Source organism: Magallana gigas, chromosome 9 (assembly GCF_963853765.1).
Source record: "Magallana gigas chromosome 9, xbMagGiga1.1, whole genome shotgun sequence".
In the NCBI taxonomy this organism is placed as follows: Eukaryota; Metazoa; Mollusca; class Bivalvia; order Ostreida; family Ostreidae; genus Magallana; species Magallana gigas.
In genome coordinates this window covers 9844290-9866663 of record NC_088861.1, presented here as the reverse complement: position 1 = coordinate 9866663, position 22374 = coordinate 9844290, and the positions used below count along the sequence as shown (strand labels likewise).

General features: G+C 34.0%; 2 protein-coding genes across 5 annotated transcripts in view; both read right to left on the bottom strand.

The window, feature by feature from the left end:
- LOC117692238 (putative leucine-rich repeat-containing protein DDB_G0290503) overlaps window positions 1–22374 on the bottom strand; it is a 1014555-nt gene that overhangs the window by 324044 nt on the left and 668137 nt on the right. The window lies entirely within an intron of this gene.
- LOC117692233 (toll-like receptor 2) lies at window positions 14871–21994 on the bottom strand. 2 transcript variants are annotated; one of them, XM_034479642.2, is made up of 3 exons: window positions 21807–21994; window positions 21589–21655; window positions 14871–17913 (listed from the first exon to the last, which is right to left on the bottom strand). In XM_034479642.2, the coding sequence occupies exons 2-3, from the start codon at window positions 21650–21652 to the stop codon at window positions 15449–15451; spliced, it is 2529 nt and encodes an 842-aa protein (XP_034335533.2). In that variant the 5' UTR covers window positions 21653–21655; window positions 21807–21994; the 3' UTR covers window positions 14871–15448. The 2 variants fall into 2 exon arrangements, with proteins under 2 accessions (XP_034335533.2, XP_034335532.2); XM_034479641.2 differs by having other exon boundaries at window positions 21811–21993.

The window sequence follows — 22374 nt, the reverse complement described above, 5'->3', positions numbered from 1 at the left end:
GAGTTCTGTATAAAAATAAAGGAAAATGATCAAATTTTAAAGTTAAAAATATTGGAATTTTTTCATAACTTAAAGATAGTTTGAGGCCCAGAATATCATATATAGAAGTCAAATCTTGGTAAATGGTTAATCTGTTGACTATTTCAGCCCCCCGGAGTAAAGAGCTCACTATCGCAGATAACGAACAATCCAAATACAAAAAGTCTCTTCTTGATTGTTTAAGGCAAGGATTGATGGACAAATTTGATTTGCCAAAGAAAAAAATATATATAGACAAATTCAAAAAGTTTAATTCTTCTAATTAAAACAATTATATTTTACGCAATGAGAAATATAGAAAAAACGTAAATATCATACACTGTGATACTATGAAATGTTCACGACCACTATCCTGGGTTAATCGATATTAAAATGTTCAGAAAAGGAAAGAAAGACATTAGTGTTTTACAAATATACTAGATCATGCGCCGATCCAGAAAATTTTCCAGTGGGATGGGCTGGGGGTTCCGAGGGGTACATGTAATTGTGTTGGCCGGGGGTGGGGATGGGGGTAGCGAGGCATATTTTTGGTAACTTTACCATGTGAATTTAAGAAATTTGAATTTTCCAGAGTAGGGGGTCCAACCCCCCCCCCCCCCCCCTCCCGGACGCCTTTCTAGATCCGCGCATGTAGCTATATACAATAATCAATTTCGTCAGAGAGAAAAAAGATGTAAGTAACTGTATGTTTATTTCGGTTTCATGATGTTAGATAATTCTGATAGTATCACTTCGTCGCTACATGTACCATCGTTCTTTGGCCATCTGATATGTTCAATACACCACCATATGTTTTTCATTTCGTCTGGGAGCCTTTCTAAAGGGACGCCGTCTTTGATTAAAACGACGATGGATCCCTGACGTTGATTATGAAATGCATGCGTAATGGCCATCTGCACAGCATATGAAAACCATCCTTTATCCGTAAAACTTTCGCTGACCACAAACATCACTTTCCTGCTTTCGGTGACACAGCTGACTATTTCCTCAGACCTCGGTCTTCCTGGGATGGAGTCTTTATCTGTCAACCATGCCGTTACGCCAAGTCTTTCTAATTTTGGATACAATTCCCCAAGGATCCACGGGTAGTCCACTTCATCGTATGAAACGTAGACATCGTACAAAAACACATCACCTTCACTGATTCGCAATGGCATACCTTTTAATCTGTTTTTTATTCTTAGAATAACATATTCCAAATGAACTCGGTATTTTTTAATGGCGGCTATGGAAATGAGAGTCAACACTGTGAACACCAGTAGTCCGAGTGAAAAAATTAGCCAGTCGGTTGCCTGGCAACCTAGTTCAAATTTCACCCAAACTTGGTCGTGAAACAATTGATAAATAGGATCTTTACTCTCCGCGCATTGAACTGTTGAGAGATCTAAAATTGAATTTTGGTGATCTTTCATCCATCTCAAAGACTGGATATTCACACATGAACAGGAAATCGGATTACCCTCTAAGAGAAATGATAGATTTTTTGTTGATTTAAATAGGCTTTGGTCTCTCTTAGAAAACTTTGATATTAAGTTGTACCGGATAGACAGCATCTGCACCTTTTCATGTTTTATCAAAACATCTGGAAGGGCAGTGAACATGTTACGGTCCAGTATAATTTCTAATAAAGATTCCCTCTGATCTTTTAAAAGAGAGCGTGGTAAACTTCTTAAACTGTTTTGAGAAAAATCGAGTGACACCAGGTGTCTGAGATTTTTAAACAGATTTTCAGAGATGTGCCCTACACCGATATCTACTGCCTTCAATATCCGAAGATTTCTAACATTTTGGAATATATCAGGGTGAATATATTTAAATGTATTTTCAGATAAATTAAGAAAACTCAATGACGGAAGGTTAAATGTTCCTTTAAAGTTAAGAGGAAAATTTGTGTGTTGCAGATCCAACTTTTGCAATTTTTCACCTATTAATGATAAATTTGTTGTCCATCTGAGAGCATTGTGAACGTAATTTCCAGAACAGTCTAATACTTCTAAATTCTTTGGTAAAGTTATATTAACAGAGAAGTAATCATTTCCTAGCACATGGTGTGAGCTATTTCCTAACATAAGGTTTTTATTGTTATTGCAGCACGCATTAAATTTTTTAAGTTTTGGCATTGAGAAAATTGCGGAAACTGTTGCAAAACTAACATATATCATGTTATTACTGTCAATATCTAAAGAATCTAAGCATTTCCATAGTGTTGTTCCGTGTAAATTTACTTTAAAATATCCAATATGACAGCTTCCCAAAAGTAGCACCCTCACGCAGATATTGACAAGATACTTGGCGGATTTTTCGTTTAAAATGATGGGATCAGTTTCAATAGCTTTCTTGTTTTGCCGCAAATCCAGTTTTTGTATAATTGTTTGATTCTGTAAACATTTTAAGGACTTAAGTGCTGCATACACATCGCAATCGCCACCGAAATAAATTTCGATTTCGTTATCTAGGTATGGAAAAGAGCAGAAAAGATCCTCTGGTACGTCACAATCGACAAAACTGCTAAAATTCATTGTTAGGTTGTGAATTGGAGAGTACCTAAGGCCCTGAAATGAAGCATTGGTTAATTTGAAAGCGTTGAGAACATGAAATTCTAATTGGGATAATTTTGTTAAATTTTCAAAGGGCTTTGTAAATGAAAAGTTATGGAAAATGTCAATTTTTAAATGTTCTAGTGAATGGATTTTGGAAAGTGATATGCCAGGATAGCCAGAATATTGGAAGTCATTCCCGTGGATTTGAAGAACCTGAAGTTTGTCAAGATTAGAAAATGCTTCGGAATCTATTTCTTTTCTTTCAAGACGTGCATAAGAAAGATCCAAACTGCATAAGCTCGTCAGTTTTTGGAAGGCCAGATATGCAATTTCTGTTATACTGTTGTATTTTAGGATGATTGCAGTGACCTTTGAGTAACGTGCAATATGTTGAAATATATCTTCTGTCAACGAGCTAATCTGGTTAAAGGACAAATCCAACGTGACGTTGTTATTTTCCAACTCGGGAGGTAGCTCTGTTGGTAATTTGGAGATGTTTAAGCCACTACAGTTCCACAGCAATCCTTTATTTCCACAATCATCAGCATAGTGGGAAATTGTACACATCTGTGTCATGACCACAACTATGCTATCTGAGAAAGCAAAAACAACTTTAACTTAATATGCAGCTATGGAAATATCTCTAAATACTAAAGGTGTTATTTACTGCTGTGAATTTAAATCTTTTAAAATTCACTAGTGAAATACATTTTTATGCACATATATTAAAATGAGGCCTTATATAGAGTGTTACACTCATCCTATTTTATTATCATACATGTAAATCCAATGTTATGGTATTGTTCTATGTAGATCAGTTCTAATGAAAACTCAAAAACAGTTTTCTGGCATAGCAGATGAAGATGGAGCTATCTTGCAATTGATTACATAATGTGTGAAAAAATCAACTTTCAAAAAGAAAAATCACAAATCAAGTCAATCTTAAGAAAAAACTTTAAGGGGGAAACATTGCGATATAATGAAGTGTCTATGTTGGTTAATTACACTAATTCATCATTACATTATATCAATACATTATTATATCATTACATTAATACATTACATTACATCAATACCAACTATCAATGTGCACTCTATCAACGTAACATCTTAACACACAATTAAATTATGATAAAAATGTAAATGTAATTTTTAGTCTCTAAATAAGCTTAAGTTGCATACTTACTGATTAAAAGTATAGAAACCCATCGTTGTATGTTCCTCATAGTTTTAATTTGATAACTTCGAATTGTCTACAACATAATGTAAAAAAAAATCTCAAACATCTAAACTGAATACAATGTATATTAGTTTTATTTATAAATTATTAATATTACACTACGACGACGTCATAAGTTCCTTACATTTAAAGAATAAAGAAGGTGTTGCAAATCTGTGTTATTTTCCACTTAAGGCGTAGCAGATGAAATGCATGGAAAAGTCGAAGTTACAGAATTCGATGTAAATATATTTTTACATGCAACGTAATATATAGAGCAGTATACAATTTTATCATGAAAAATTATTTGTACCTACTTTCATAAGACCTTTAAATATTTTTTTAAATAGTTACACAGACAAATGTGGCAGATTTCACGCTTTTTAAAAATGGAATTCTCATTATCGTGATAAACTGCCTCCTTAAAATAAAACTAACTTGAAGACGATATTAAGAGTCAGAATAATTTCTTGAAAACTGTCATTTCCTATTTTGGTTCCAAAGAGGCATATCAATAGGCATATATTTAAAAAAAAAACTAACTGGGGGGGCAATAAAGTGCGCCTGTAAAATTTCCTCGACATAAAGCATATCTAGAGTAGTCTAGTTGTTACGTTAGAATAAATACTGACCGAGACTGAATTTTTTTGGGGGGTTCTAATTCCGAAACGGCTGGAATTTTTTATAAATATATTTTAAAAATTGCATAAAAAGGTAAATAAATATATATCGATAATTTTGGAAATGTTTGAATAAAGTTATTTAAACGCTTGTCAATATACTATTTTGCATGTTTTCAACATTACTTTCTGGTTTAAGTCGCTGTTTTACGGCAGCGTAATAGTGCCACATTTGCTCTTCACTTTTTTTTTTTATTTTCTACACTTTAATCTGCAGCACTTTATATAGTGTAAAATTTACACTTTAATCTGTTAATTTTACACTAGAAAATGCAACGTAGTATATAAGAAAGTAAATGTGATGTGCAAATGTGCCAATATTACGCTTCCTTAACGTTTAATACACTTGAATTACAAACATTTTCTTTTTATCAAGGGATTTCAAAACAATTTACTCATCAATGAAAAAATTAAGTTGATTTCGTAGGAAATTACCAGGTATGTCGGTTTCAAAGATACATGAACAGGCCATTAAACTTTTTAAAAAAAAAATATGCAAAATATATAGTCAGAATCGGTGATAAAGCAATAAGTAGTTGAAAATATGTACGGATAAATTTGTTCCACATTTTTACCTAGACTAGGCGTGTATAATATATTATAGAAATATGTAATGATTATAATTACAACCCTGACGTTTTCGAATATCCCAGAATCAAATTTATTTACGTAGTTCCAAAAAATATTTTAAACATACTGGACAGTAGAAATCAAATTGTTTTGTGTTAACATCAAAATACAGAATATATGGCCATCTTCCAAACTATATCTGTAAAAATGAAACAGTGGTTGCCGTGTTCGATAGAAATGTGCGTAATATGTGTTTTGCCTTGATGCGGAACAAATATAATCGTCCACGTAATGTGTCTATATTTAGATTCAGTGTTCAAACGCTAGCGTTACGCAGATTTAAAAGTCCTTTTCACGTTAAGGAATAATCCCGCTTTTCTGCAAAATCTTTCTTATAGATACAATATCATTTAAATCATGTTATGAAAAAAGAGTTTGTCGTGAAATATCATTGTTTCAATCAAACTCTTTGCTACTTTTTCTATCAATTCGCCAAGGTTTGGAGAAAACATCTAAAAAAGTCTTGATCACTTTTTTGTTTTTGTTTTGTTTTTTGTTTGTTTTTTTGTTTTTTGGGGTTTTTTTTAGGGGAGGGGGGGGGGTATTTTGTTTTGTTTATATCTAAAATCTAAAATTTTTGTATCCTGGATTTTTTTTGAGGGGGTTGATTTTTTTTTCCAGGTTCAGCCACACTGAATTTAGTATGAATCAACCAAAATGACCAAATTTAATTCACACTGCGGTTCCTTCTACATAATTTTAGAGTAAACCTCATTTCGAGTAAAACATGCATTGGTCAAGTTGCCTTTGGTGGATGTTCGAAATAGTATATCATGCATAAATTCAACATCTTCAAGTAACTTTAACAGATGAAATCAAGATAAGCGACCGGACTATTAGAAGAACTTATTGTTCGAACTTGATTCTGACACATTTATACATGTTTAATACATCAAAATATGTTCATTTTAATTCATTGACTATTAAAATTGATACTTTTTATTCACGATTTTTTTTCTAATACATGTATTATAAAATTATGCCCTTTGTAAAAATAAGGGGATTTTACCAAAAAAGAAAAGTACATAGACAAATTATATTTTAATGTAATGGGCTTATCTCAAAGAGAAGGATGTAGAAATCTGATAATCTTGCAAGATTTCTGTAAAAAATATGCCCTTACAAAACTTGAATGCAAACAATTAACAGGAAATAAAATATTCATGAATTTGAAAAACGGAAAATTCCCAGAGTGAATTATTTTTAGTTTCGGTGTGCGTAAAAATTAATTATGTTTAGCCATGCAGATAAAAAAAAAATAGCGGTGCTACATGAAAGAAAATGAATCGGGAAGTTCTAATACTAAATATTAACAATAAACCGAAGGACACGTCGTCTAAAATTAGGTAGCAAACAATAACAGAGTACCGGATACTTTGAATGTTTGATGCCTAGTAAATTAAAATTGATTACAATAATCAGTAATTAATTCAGACTGAAACATTACTAAAAGACTGCATTGAAATAAAACACAAACATACCAGACTGTTGGAATTCTTACACCCGAATTTTTAGGCAAAGACATTATAGACTTCATTCAAACTAAAACTTTGGGAGGCTGGATGATCAACAAATTATCCAACAATTCTACCTAAAATCTTAAGATGTGATTTGCTGAGCTATTGACTATTAATTTGTAAAGAAAAATTTGATATTTCTTACTTTTTAATTTGTTGTTCTTTCCTATATTTTAATATAGAACTCTCCTGTTAAAGGAGATCAAGACAGTCTAAAAATGCCCACGGCCATCGAGCCCACTTAAACGGGGAATTAAACTATATCGCTTTAAATATTGATTTGTTTGCAGATGCAAAATTCTTTACATAGGAACCACAAAACTAATGAACATTTTTTTTTCATTTATTTGCTATGAATGTCGTTACATGTATAAGTCTCAAATAGGCCCCTTTATCTACGTAAATAAAAAAAAAATGTATAAACAAATATCTATGCATAAATTTTTATTCTGTTTCTCTGTTTTGTTTATTTTATGATTTAAATAACTTTTGCTGACAATTAACCTAGCTTTTAATTTCAAACAATCCGGTTACGATGAATTAAAAACTTGTCGACCAAACAACAAATTTGCAAAGCCGAAAAGTAAAGTTTTCATCGCTTCGGAATCATTAATCATTAATCACATTTTTTAATCACAGCGAGCGCAGCTTGCTCATCCTCAACCTTCGTTTCCTGGGGGGACGCGGCAGCATGGTACAACAGACACTTGTAGTTCATTCAATAAACTTTACGATGCTAGCAAATACGGAAAAATATGTGTAACTTTCACAGTAAATAAACCCTGAAAAATCTGATAAATTATTTTCATTGATGGAAATCGTCTCCCTCTTGTTCAAATGCAATGTATATAAGTATCTATATTTAATTTATACTTCATATTACAGTAACTATAATTTCTTTTAACATTTTTACTCTTGTGCTCTATTTAAGATTTGTATCTTAAAAATATCATTTTCATATGCAATCCCCCATGGGAGAAAATAAAAATAGATTGAATGAATGCATAGTCGATAAGTAAAGTTTGCATCACTTGTACTATCTGTATTGTTAATCTTTTTATCATGTAAATAGAAATGTTATGTATAACAATGCCCTGGCCTGCTGATCAAATGTAAAACATATCAAGAAGATTACTTTTTTGTTAACACTTTAAAAATTCTAATTTAATGTTTAATTTAATTTTTAAAAACCATTTATGAAAATTGAACTCCGTTTATAAGTAATATTTCATTAAAATATAAAGCAAGTTAGTATTAATAAGAAATTTAAAAAAGGTATGCACTTACAATATGTTATGAGATATCTTGAAGAGAAAACCTAAATGCGAACGGCTACGTGTGCAATCACAAAGGGTCTCGTAGTGAATTGATAAGGTGTTGTTAATAGAATAAATTTCCGGTCTCATAGTTTTTGCCCTAGAAATTCTTCTTTAATTTAAAGTTACGTTTTAGGATCAAAATTACCGACCGTCAAGTAACCAGGAAGCGGCCGGTAATTTCATACTAAAAAGTGTTCAACTCCCTGTCACACCGGGGCTGCGTCCTCTTGGCGATCCTGCCGCGTCTTTAAGCGCCAAGGTACATACAGTAGAGTGTCCTTTAACGTCGTTACAATGCAGCGACTTCTTCATTTGTCGCAGTCGGATCGCTTATAGCTAGAACGCCATGCAACGGCGAAAATAAATGAATATTGAATATGTAGAGAGACAAACTGACAGGAGGCATAATGAATATATGGGTGGGATTTGATATTTCGCGGCTACAATATCTCTTTCCAATTAGAAAGAAATCTAGAGGGAATATAGTTTGCACCTATGATATGAACCACTTATCCGATGGGAGTTGGAAATCAGAGAACAGTCAAAATTTAGCAGCCGTGACGGGAATTACACATCAAAGGATGGTATTTGAAATGGGAGGGGTGCAATGTTTAACTGCCATTATATTTTGAACCCTGGGTTCAATATTTCTTTGGCGTTTGATGTCATTGACATCTGAACTACAGTTACGTTTTATTATTAAAAATTTATAAAATCACCAATCCATACAGAAGAATTATTGAAAATTGCTCTCGGATCCCCCCCCCCCCAATGAAAAACATACATATACCTCGGACCCCCAATGGTTGATTGCCCAACAAGTGTGTACATTGCAATCGCTCGCTGCACTTTCTACCTCACTGCCCACGTGACCAGTAGCAAGGACCAAGCAGTCTTCGAGAGCAGCAGACACACATAAACCATGCATGGTCTTGTCTTACTTTTAAATCCAAAGCAAAAGATACGTAGAAATTAACAAACGTATGCACTATATGCTTGCTTTTACATGTGTGGTTAATGCCGTTTGGCAATTTATTTTTGTGTTTAACAAGTTTCAACAATCAAAGGCTTAATCTATCAAACAGATTTGATAGTAATACAACTATATAAAACCTGCAATTACTTATTTCTAGTGAGCAACTTGTAACTTTACTCTGTGAAAGTCATAGGTTTGGATTTTCCCCAGAGTGGGGTGGCCGGGGGGTGAATATTCGGATCATCCGCCATCACCTGAATTCGTTTTTTAGCGTTATTATAACAAAAACTTCTTTTATTTAGATAACACGTAATGATTTATTCTTTCATTGCCTGTGCTGAAACTGACAAGGACTAAACGCAGCTGGTAAATCTGAGTGATTGAATGAAAGCACCGTTGCATCTCCTGTCAACGAAAGTGTAAGTTACCTTTCTTTAATTAGTTATTTTCAGACACGTAGCATTAGTTGATTTCATTTGAACATATTCTTATTGTAATAGTTTACAACTGGGGTTGGGTACAAGTTTTTTTTAACTTTGATTGCCCTATATAAATATAAGACACAATATAACTATTGATTAAACAATATATACTAGAGGTCAATGAAATTCGGGGCACATGTAAAGTGCGAAACGAAATCGAAATAAAACAAAACAAAACCGAACGATTCGTGATTTAATAAATGTGCATTTTGTAGCATTCGGTAGGGATGGGGAGAGGGACAGAGGTCAGTCCCAACCCACCCACCCACTTTTTGTACGAAACAGATTTAAACTTTTTCTCTTGAATGAATTTGGATATAAAATGAATTTTAAAGAACTGCCCCCCCCCCCCTCCTCGTATTAGGATTTTGAACATAGCCGAGATTAGATTTCGTTTTTGTTAGGATATGTGTATACATGAAAAAAATTCAGGAAAGTTTTTTCCCTTTCCTGAACCCTTTTCCCTTCCGCTTTTAAAATTGATGGTTTATGCTTGATAATCAATAACCCATGGTATACCGCTACTGATTGAAATTGAATGCACAAAAAACGTGTAGAAAATGTACTTCCAAACGCAACTGGTACCTAAGTTGGGTATGTTTTAAATGTCAATAGCAAAATAGCAATCAAGAAAACATAATTTGTTTTAAAACTGTGGACAGTGTTAAATTATATTTCTGCGAAAAAAAAGATGTGTTGGGTTCATATGACATTGCTGGTGCTGACTTCAACAATTATTTTAAAAAATAGTTTTCTGTCCTTGTAAAAAAGACATACAATTACATATATTTAATGTGCATGAAGCTTAAATTATTTAAACGAGAGTCATTCATTAACTGTAGATGGAAGGGATCAGGATTTTGTTTTTTTCTTGGGTAAGAAAAGGTAATCTATATGAGTACATACAATGTATTTCAAAGATTAGGTACATGAAAATAAAGACATCATTCCGATTTTATTTTACCAATTAACTTGGAGGGTGCGTATATCACATCGTCATTTGCATGTTATTCCAAATTCGATCACAAATCAGTTGCAATATGTTCAATTGTCAGTATTTAGGTCCGTTTTTTTTAATTTGATTATTCTTTGGACAAACTAATTATCTTTAAAACTCCTCATGCTAATCCAGTAATATTTAAGATCAACCACCAATAACTAAAATTACCAAAAATAGGTCTTAAACCCATGCAAACAAAAACATCTCTCGGATAGCCACACCCACCTACTTACCACTCCATCCCCGAACAAATTATGAATCAGCGCATACCATGCCGTTTGTAGAGTTCTGATCAATTTGATTTAATGCATTCTCTTCCTCGATATTTAAACTATAGGAGAAAATTGAGGGAGGAGTATCAGGGAGATACCCCGTTCCATCTGATGCTATCTGTCTGCACTTCCTTTTCTATTATTCACATAATCACTCTCAGATGCAGACACGCGATGAGTTAAAACTATTCTTTTCATAGTTAGATAATTTTCTTTAACTACAACAATAACAAGATTCGTATTGATCGACATTTTAATCTTTAACAGGTTTATTTGTCACGATTTTTCATGGTTGAAAAATCTTGTAAAATTAACATTATAAATATTTCCGTTCGAAAATATATTTAAAAAAATACATGGTTACTGTCTTGTAATATAATATTTCATATAAAAGATTATAATATATTTATTTGTGCGAAGATAAAAAAAAGAAGTGACAGAGAATGAGACCAACCGTCTTCACGTTTTCGACCCAAAGCAACAAGAGTCTAGCTATTATTTATATTTATTACAATTGCAATTTTTTAGTAGAACAAGACGTCAGAACCTGTGGTGCAGAATAACACGCTCAAAGAATTTATCATTGAGAAGTTAGTTCATAAAATTCGAAACGCAAGTGCAAATAAGACATTTGTCTGTGCGTTTCAATCCTGGAAAAAAGCATACGGTCGCTGTAGAAGAGAAATTCGGGCAAATTAAAAACTGACCATTACCATGGTCATTTTGTGCGCAAAGGCAATCCCGCATATATTGACAGAGTAACAATGGAGCATAAAGAATAATCCAAAGTTTGCCCAAAAGACTGTACACTATCTAATGAAAGTTTTCTTAAGACATACCTTATAATTATTACTATTATTACTCTTGAAGTTATATTGATAAAGTTCTTTGGTTTGTTATTATCTTTAATAGAGAAAGTGAGTGAGAAAGAGAGCGAGTATAAGGTAGAGTGGAGTGAGAGAGTAATCTGGTGAAGCATTCCACTCATTTGCTCATCCCACTCACATTTTCTGTGTGTGAGAGTTGGAGTGAGAGAGTGGGTGTAAAAGATATAGTAAGAGAGAGAGAGTGAAAGAGAAAGAGTGAAGAAAGAGAGTGAAAGAGAGAAAGTAGAGCGAGAGTGGGATAGAGAGAGAATTGAGTTAGAGTGGAAATCAGTGGATAAGAGAAAAAAGTGGGAGTAAAAGCGAGTGGGAGAAAGAAAGAGTTGGAGTGAGAGAAAGTGGGAATGAGAATGGGATGAGAGAGTGGAAGAGAGAAAGTGGTAAGTGATAGCGAAAGGGGATGAAAGTGGTAGCTAGAGAGAGCGGGGTAGGAATGGAAGAGAGATCTAGAGTGAAAAAATGTGGGAAAGAAAAATAGGAATGAGAGAGAGTGTGAGAGTGTGAATGAGAAAGTAGGGTGTGAGTGGGAGTAAGAGAGAGTGAAAAGGAGACAATGGGGTAAAAGAGTTGGAGAGAAAATGAAAGTGAGAGCGAGTGGAATTGAGAGGGACTTGGAGTGACAGAGCAGGAAAAAGAAAGTGCGGGGTGAGAGAGTCCGTAGGGTGAAGGAGAGTGTTAAAAAGAGAGGTGGAGTGGAAGAGGGAAAGGGGAAGTGATAAAGAGAGTAGGAAGAGAGATAGAGGGGGAGTGAAAGGGACCTAGAATGAGAATAGTCGGGAAATGAGAGTGTAAGGTGAGAGCGTGCGTGGGGTGGAAGTGAGAAAGTTGAAAAGAGAGAGAGAGAGAGAGAGAGAGAGAGAGAGAGAGAGAGAGAGAGAGAGAGAGAGAGGAGTCAAAGAGTGGGAGTGGGGGAAAAAGAGCGTTTGGTGAGAAAGTGCGTTTAGAGGGAATGAGAAAGTGGAAATTAGAAGAGACTGTGAAGAGAGTTAGATTGAAAGAGAGATAGAAAGAGACTGGGAGTGAGAAGAAGTGGGAGAGAGAAAGAGAACGTGATTTGAGAGAGTGCATAGAGTAGGAGTGAGAAATTGGAAGTGAGAAAGAGTGGTGAAAGAGTGGGAGAAAAAGAGCGTGTGGTGAGGAAGTGCGTGGGGTTGGAATGAGAAAGTGAAGTTAGAGTGGGGTGAGAACATATGAAGCTAAGAGAATGGGATTAACAGAGTTGGAGTTAGAGGGTGAGAGAGAGAGACCGTGGGGTGAGACGGCGCGTGGGGTGAGACAGAGGATGTGAATGAGTGTGGGAGTGAGAGATATTGGGGATAGAGTGAAAGTGAGTGGAAGATAGAGTGGTCTGGTAGTGGAAGAAAAGCGTGGAGTGAGAAAGTGCGTAGGTAGAAGTAACAAAGTATTGATAAAGAGAATGGGAGTAAAGGAGAGTGAGAGTAAGAGAGGGTGGGAGAATGAGCTAGAGAGAGTGGGGATGAAGTTACGTTGGGGAGAGAGAATGGGATTGACAGAGCTGGAGTGGGAGAAAAAGGGATGAGGAAGAGATAGTGTGTAGGTGAGAGTGTGGGGAGAGAGGGGGGAGAGTGTAAGAGTGGGAGTGAGAGGATTGGGGATAGATGGAACAAGAGATATTGCGAGTCGGAGTTAGAAAGTGTGGGGTAAGTGGGTTTGAAAGCGTGGGATGAGAAAGTGCTAGGGGTGAGAGAATGGGAATAAGAGACGTGGTGGGGAATGAGAGACAAAGTGGAAGTGAAAATGTGGGAGGGGGAGATAGTGAGTGGGGAAAGATAAAACGCGCGAGTGAGTGGGTTAAATAAAAGTGAGAGTAAAGAGAGAGTGGGATAGAGAGACTATGATAAAGGAGAGAGTGGATATAAGAGATTGGGAGGGAGAGAGATGAAGTTGTAGTAAGAGAGAATGGGGTTGGAGTTGTAGAGAGAGCGTGGGGTAAAAGAATGGGAACGAAGTGAAATAGAAGAGAGAGAGTAAGAAGTTGTTGGGTGAGAAAGTGGGAATGAGAGACAAAGTTGGGGAGAAAGAGAGAACGGGAGTGAGAGAGATAGCTTGAGTGAGAGAGACTGAGAGTGAAAGATTGGGTTGAGAAAATGAAATTTCTGTGAGAAAGACAAAAAGTCGTATGAGAGAAAGTGGAAAGAGAGAGAGAGAGAGGGGGTAAGTGAGGTATGACGTGAAAGTGTATGGAAGAGAGATATTGAGAGATAGTGGGGGAATAGTTGAGAGAGTGGGGTAAGAGGGAGATTGAAAAGGGTGAGTGCAGTGACTGAGAAATAGTGGAAAGTGAGAAAATAGGGCGAGAGAGAGGAAGAAGGAATAGGGGAAAAGAGAGAGAGAGAGAGAGGCGAAAGAGACGGAAAGAGTGGGTATAGAGAGAGTGTGGGGAGAGAGAGAAAGTTGGGATGGTATGTGGTGTGAGGAAGAGAGTGTGTGATTTAAGAGTGTGTTGTGAGAGAGTGTGGCAGAAGGGATAGGGAAGTGAGAGGGGTCGAGTAAAATGGAGAGTGATTGGGGTGATTGGTTTGAATGTGAGATGTGTTGGATGAATGGGGTGAGATGTAATGGTGTGAGGGGTGAGAACGAGTAGGGTAAGAGAGAGAGAGAGAGAGAGAGAGAGAGAGAGAGAGAGAGAGAGAGAGAGAGAGAGAGAGAGAGAGAGAGAGAGAGAGAGAGAGACTGAGCAGGTACAATACGATAAGAAAGAGGGCTTATACAGGTTTTTGACTTATATTCTCTTTAGAAGTGTGTATATGTTGAACAACGTTTTACTTTAATGTAAGACAAGCCTTTTTAGTTGATGAATTTTGTATGACTCGTTGTTCAGTTTTTCATTACATTTGTGCAACATTGAATCTATCCTGTCCTGTGACATACAATACGGGACATATTTTGTGAATATTGCTTATATAAAAAAACAATGCTAAAGTAATCAGAAAGTTCGAAAAAACAAAGAAAAACAGGCTTGCTGTAGGCTAAAATAAATTCCTCATCCCTCAAAACAGATTAGTGTATGAATTAAGTAGAACTTCTTATTTTTCTACTTGTAAATATGTTTTACAACTTATGTTTCACATTACCAACAAGAATACAGTGTATTATTGCACCAAGACGTCAGTCATAATAAGTTTTTGTACTAAAATCAATTAATTCTTATATTTTATTAATATGATATTCAGCAATTGCACGACTTAATAACTGGATATAGATAAGCAAACACTGCTTGCGCCCCGATTATACGTCATTTGAATTTATTGAACTGTATAGTACAAAAGCGATGCGTAGTGTTATCACAGGCAAGGACACTGAAAAATGTAAATATAAAAGTTTAAACTACATGATGTATTTTAGGGATCGTTCCATTATCACTGGACGTGGTTTTGACGTAAATTTCATTTGAGACGAAAAACAAACAAGACGGGCTTTCCTTTAAAATTGTCCTGTTCTGGAGGCCAGGCTGTAGGCTGAATGTCTAACTAATTACCCTTCAGATCTCCTACAAAATTGTACATGTAGAAATGATTTTTTAAACAATAAACTATAACTTAGTAAAGAAAAGTCCCATACGTCTTAGCATTAATATTTATGTATTTGCCTATATCTTTATACAAAACTCATAGACCAATATACATGTAGTCTTTAAAAGGTCATGGTCACCTAGTCGTCTTAACATAAATAATATGATGTTTAATCGAGAACAAATTATGTCGTAATTATATACTTAGTATTTCGAAGACTGTTTTTTTTCTCCAGAAGCATAATAAATTCTATATTTATACATTCATTTAAACATCAAATTTACATGAAGCACAATTAAAATTCTTTCATAAATATATAGCCAAAAGTGATATATGTTTGTTCGAACCATATTACACTCAAAAAGTTAAATCGGATTTAAGTGCTTTAGTCAGTTTCTTGAGTATAACTTCGTTACTTTCCTCTTCTGGCCATCTAAAGTGTTCAATGCACCACCATATGTTTTTCAGTTCATCTGGGAGCTTTTCAAGAGCAACTCCATCTTTTATCAAAACCACAATAAACCCCTGTCGTTGATTATGGAAAGCATGGGTGATGGCTGTTTTAACAGCATACGAAGACCACTCCATGTCCAAAAAACTTTCACTTACAACAAACATTACTTTCCTGCACTCGTTAATACGATTCACAATTCCTTCTAATACCCAGCGGCCTGGAGTGGAATTCATATCAGTTATCCATGACTTTACGTTTAAATCCTCTAGATTTGGACAAAGTTTATCTCTGACCCATACGTAGTCCGATTCACTGTATGATACATACACATCAAACAAAAACTCCTCTTCACTTTTTCGTAAAGGTATACCTTTCCATTGTTTTTTCAGTCTAAGAATTACATATTCTAGATGGACACGGTAGTTTTTGATCGCAACAATACTTGTGAATGCTAATATTGTCAAAAACAGCAATACGGTAGAAAATATGAGCCAATCTTTTGACTGGCAGTCTAGTTCGAATGTCCGCCATATTTCATCGTTGAATAAATGACCAACATGGTGGTTGTTTTCCAAACATAGAACGTTGCCAAGATCTGGAAACGAATTTTGGTGATCTTTCATCCATTTCAAAGACTGGATGTTTAAGCATGCACAAGAAATTGGATTTCCTCCAATATAGATCGACAGATTTTTCAATGATTCAAAATGTCTTTGGTCCTTCTCCGAAATCTTTGATATCAAGTTGTATCGAAGATAGAGATTGTTCAAATTCTCCAACTGGATTAAGGAATCGTAGATGGAAGAAAACATATTATGATCTAGATTAATTTCTGTTAAAGATTGTTTTTGGTCTCTTAGTAGAGACTGCGGTAAAAAGGCTAAGCCATTTCGAGATAGATCAAGTTTTGTCAAACATTTGAGATTTTTAAACAAACCTTCGGCAATCAAAATGTTAGTCAGGTCTAAGTGAACATTTGCTGCGGATAACTGGCGAAGATTTCTTACTCTTTGAAATATATTGGGATGAATATTTGTAAAGTTATTTTCAGATAAATTAAGAATTCTTAAGGACGGAAAATTAAAGATATGTTCAAACTGTAGAGGAAAATTAGTTTTTTGAAGATTCAGTATGCGCAAATTTTCCCCTATAAGCGTTACAAGTAAATACCATCTTATATAATGCTGATTGTGAATGTAATTGTAAGAATAGTCCAAAACTATAAGACTTTTTGGCAGATTAATGTTAATAGTAATATTCTGATATCTTTGTTGACTGTGGATGTTAAATAATTCTGTGTCAGGTGGCCGGGAATTGCAACAAGCGTTTATTTCAAGCAGACGTGGCAAAGTCAATAAAGCAAATATAGTCTCCATAGAAACATACTGGATTCTATTAGACCTAAGACTTAATTTATTTAGACAAGTCCAAAATGTAGTTCTATAAAGATGTAAATGAAGATAGATAATTGCGTCGTAATCTAATATGAGCTCACTCACACAAATATTAAAAAGGTATTTAAAGCTCTTATCGCTTATATTAACTATGTCTGATTCAAAAACTTGAACATTTGCACTTATATCGATTTTTTGGATTACACGATATTGTAAACATTTGAGTGATCTTAATGCTGCATAAATACTGCACTTGCCGCCAAAATTTATTTCGATATTTGTGTCTAAGTACGGAAACGAGCAAAATAGATCTTCCGAAACGTCACAGTCCACATGATTTCTAAACTTCATATCGAGGCTGCGGAGTGGGGAGAGCTTAAGACCCTCGAAAGAAGTATTGGCTATTTTAAATTCACCTATGGTATTGAATTCTAATTTGGATAATTTGGAAAGATTTTCAAACGGTTTTTGAAACTGAAATCCATTAAAAATGTCAATTTTCAAATATTTAAGTGAACGAAGTTTGGAAAGCTGAATACCAGGATATCTTGGATTTTTCGCCTTATGAAAATCATTTTGATGAATTTGAAGAAACTGGAGTTCGTTAAGATTAGAAAAGGCTTCGGCATTAATGTCATTGACTTTAAGATGTACATTAGAAATATCCAAACTGCATAAGATTGACATTTTTTGAAAGACCATCTTTGAAATTTTGGTTATGTTATTGTGGTGAAGAATGACAGACGTCACCTTGGAGTAAGCCGCTATTGCTTCAAATGTATCTTTTGTTAGAGAAGTGAATTGATTGTACGATATATCCAACGCAGTATTGCTATTTTCCAATTCAGGAGGTAACACCGTTGGCATTTTGGAGATGTTTGATCCACTGCAGTTCCACAGCAATCCCTTATTTCCACAATCGTCAACATTGTATGATATTGAACAATTTTGTGTCAACATTGCTGTTACTCTACCTGTTAAAATTCATTGAAAAATATTAAAAGCTACACGTACAGCTATAAATTTTAAATTATTTTTATAAGTCAGTCATTCATATCAAAGGTTTCTGATGTATATAAAGTACAGTCATAGAAGATGTATTCGTCACAACAAGTAGAACAGGCTAACTCTTCTATTTCAATATCTAGAACATTGTATACTAAGACTGCAAGTTGATAAATGAAGCCGATTCATGGTAAAAAAAAAAAAGAAGATAATAATGAGTTGATTATCAAACATATTTTAGGTAAAAATGAATTAAATATAATCCAAGAAATCCAACCTGCATGCCTTTGATTTAGCCTGGTTTTTAGCATGAAGCGTGCTGTAATAATAATGCATCCTTTCAATACTGACGCCAATCAGCATACTTACATAACTGATAAACTTAGAAAATGACTGTCAAAGTTAGACATTATTGATGATCTTGGAAAAGTACTGACTCGTTTTACTGACGGTAAGTTTTGGAAAGTACCGAGCCTATTTTCATAAAGAAAATCGTTGTAAAAATAAAAGTAGTCCAGCGCATGAGACTTTTCCATTTAATTGCAATAAAAAATTCAACATAATTGTAATTTAGCTTTCATAGAAATGAAAATCATTCCTATGTAGACACCTTTTGGTGCTCAACTGAAACTGAAATTTGTTTTAATTGTGCGGTATGCACAGGTATAGGTGATAGGTCTGGAAAATTCAATTTCAAGTAATTCACACCTTAATGGTACAGAGAATATTTCTCTCAGACCCCCCTTTCCCCGGTCAGTCTCCCCCGGCGGAAAACATACCGGGAATAAATGACATTGATAGAATTAAAAAGTAATAAAAATATTTTACAACTTTTTTATCCATAAAAGGTGTAAAATATTTTCGTTATTTTGTATTTTATGCGAAACACCCGCATAAACAGCTTCAATTCATTTACGACCTCTGCAAATCATGCATTGCTCTTGCAAACTCACAAAACGTTGTAAAAACGTTCAAACTAATGTTTGTGCGTTGCATTGTGATAGTTTGGATCACCATTGGTAACTACATGGGAATGATTTATCAGTTCTGTGAAAGCTAAATTACCATCATGTTGAATTAAATGGAAAAGTCTTACGTGTTGGACTAATTCAAAATACATGAATCTGATTTCATGAATTGACGATCAATTAAAAATCCCTTTCTAAATCTGATTAGCTTCATTGTCCCACCCCCCCCCCCCACCCCCGCCTTCCAGGCACAGCTGGAGCATGTCCTAGTTTGTCTCCTTTACATTATGTATATTGTAACTTAAACAGCATTGTGTAAAAACAACGTCTGTATTGTTTATATTACATGTGTATAAGAGATCGGTCAGTTTATTAATACGTAAATATTAGTAATTTGAGTATAATAACTCCTTGTTTCAAGAAAGATAATAATAAAAAAAAACATGATAAATTGCGATTCCAATAACAGAGTTAATAATTTATTATCAAATGATTCAAACAAATATGTAATTGTAATCAAATAGTATTACATACTGAATGCACTTTTCGATTGATTTGTAGATATAGACACCCAATCAATTAGAGTTATGGAGAAGCAAGTCTTATGTACATTATAAATGTCAATCACATTGTCTTGTGGACAGTTAGACTCTAGCATTGTTCAGCTGTCGTTAGTGAGATGTACATTCCATGCAAATTGGATGGTCAGAGAGAAAAATAGGCACTAATTACCAGTCAACATTGAGAGCAGATACATTGATCATGTGAATATACACAGGATAATTCAATAATCACATTCTTAATCTGATAAATTGTGCCAAATTTTTTTGATGTATACATTAGTTTGTTTAAAGGGGCATTGTGACGATTTCGGTCAAATTTTACTTTTCTGTTTTTTATGATTTATAATCCTTTATGAACGCATTTCTAATGATCAAATGAAATCTGAGTGTCAGTCGTTGAGGGTCAAGCAAGATACAGGACTCACAATTCTTTGTCATGAAAACAAGGCTCGTGCCATGTTTTTGTTTACATAGATTTAAAATACCAGTAAAAAATCGTTTTAAAGCTGATTTGTCTATCTTCTTATTCATTTTAAGCACAAATAAACAGTTCGGAAGGGTTTGTTTACATAGCAAAGAAATGTAAGCTCTGTAACTCGCTTATAACTCAGCAAATGACACTCAAATTTTGGTTGCCTATCAAAATACCTTACTAAAGCATTGTAAACATTAAAATCTTAAAAATAATTTTTGACTAAAATCGTGACCATACACCTTTAAAAGCACGTGCTTACAAATTGAATTTCGTTTAAAAGGTTTAAATTCCTATCAAAGTTCAAATAAAGGAAGACTTTTATTATTATTTTTTAATATTTTGTTTTATATCATTAAGTGATCTTTGGAAAATGTACTATATTTATATTCTGTTTATACTAGTTGTTCAAGTGTCACTTAGTTTACAGCAATAGGGATGTCCGTTTAATGCACTTCAGAATAATTTTTTCTCTCAAAATCACAGGAAATTAAAGCTAGTTTTTTAAACTTAAATCACAGGATCAAGTGCATGATTTTTTAAAAATATTTTTCTAGTTAAGAGTGTTTGCATGTCATATGACGGTGTCACAAGAATTTGGATTTAAATCGTGCGAACTTCTACATTGACCTCCATGAATTCATTGTTGTATAGTTTTAGTAACATTTAAGTGAGCTCGATGGTCGTGGCCATTTTTAGACTGTTTTGATCTCTTTCAAAAAAGGAGCTCAATATTTGAGGAACGTCTAATAGTTTATATGTTGAACACCCAGCCTCCTTGAAAGAAAAATGTCGTTGCACAGATTATTAATGTAAATCAGAGGAGGAAGCAACGAACATACACGTACTCTTTTCAACAAAAGATATATATTCTGGTGACAATGCATGGCAAATTGAAACCGATAAATCGTGCAGTAGAAGCAAAACGTTGCAAGATTATATAAGGCACGTTGAGCAACAGTCTCATGGTCGCAAAACACATGCATAAACAGCTGCAATTCATTTTCGACCTTTGCAAATCGCGCATCGCTCTTGCGAGTACACAAAACGTTGTAAAACTTTAAAACTAATGTTCGTGTGTTGAAATGCGATGATTTGGATCGCATTCGGTCCCGTCTGAATAGTGTGCATGTCCACCATTTTGAGGAGACGCATGCAACGAATGGGAGAGTTCGGGCCTTAGGCCCTCTGGCTGATAATAGTGAACTGGACCGATAAAGAGTGTTATGTGGAAAAAGATTTGAATTATTCTCTATATATTATAATATGTAAGATTATGAATGTTTGCTTTTCCTCTACTCTCGCATACAATGTAATTTGTTGTAGATATTTGTTATATTATCTATGTTATAAAACATCAATTAAAGAGATAAATAAACTGTTAAAATGTTCAACTGTCGTCATCTGATGAAAGAAAGTTCTAGAGAAAATACAGAGAGAGAGAGAGAGAGAGAGAGATTATTCATAAAATGCAAAGTAAGTTTTAAAAACATCTATAAGTATTTTTAATTTCTGTGAACTAAAGCTAGTTTAATCATTTTCTTAAAGTTGACAAATTTTGATGAAAACAATGTCTGTAGATGATTCATTTTGAAAAATGAAAGACATTTAACCTACAAATTTTATTTACTTAATACTTACACATCAAAACTATTGAAACAAATAGCTGTCTGACCATCATACATTTAGTTTTATTCCATCCCATTATCTAAAATGAAGAAGTTGAATGTGCAATTAATAATTGATGTTAAGTTTGCATGCATGTAGGTGTTTCAGTATCTAAATCCCACTAAAATATAGCTGTAAATTAAGTTGAACTTCAATAAATAAACATAATATAATAGATAATATGTACATACTTACATGCTACTTTAATGCACCTTCTTCTATATTACATAAACAACAGTGTATGAAGTAGAGTCACAAAGGGTGTTAAAACCTTCTAGTATGTCATTCTCTAATACATATATTATGCCCTTTGAATGAGGAAATTTCCTTTTTTAAGAAAACTGTTCTGATCATGTGACTGATGGTAGTTATAGTAAAAAATTTATGCTATTTTTTTTTGATACACTATAGTTTAATGAATGATTGAAATTTTGACTTAAGTGTAAAATCACTTCCTAATCTTGAGGCCTTGCAGATACTGAACTGAAAATATTTCAAATTCATTAAATTACAGATATATATATTTTGGAAAAAAAATATTCGTTGTAGTATGATTTCAGTTCGTATGTAATAAATGAAGGGATAATATTTATATATTTCTTTATTTAGGAATAGAGTAAAAGAAAAACATCGAATACTGTGGAGAATATATATATATCAATGTTTTCCTTCAGATAGCTTAAAAGCTGACAAAATACTGTCTTTAAAAAAGGCCATTATTGTACATAACATTTAGGGAAACGTGCAAGACACATCTTT

Coding starts and splice junctions, on each gene's coding strand:
- LOC117692233 (XM_034479642.2), bottom strand. CDS start 21,652: ATGGGATGGAATAAAACTAAATGTATGATGGTCAGACAGCTATTTGTT. Junction 17,914..21,588: donor TGTTTCAATAGTTTTGATGT/GTAAGTATTAAG, acceptor GAATTTTAACAG/GTAGAGTAACAGCAATGTTG.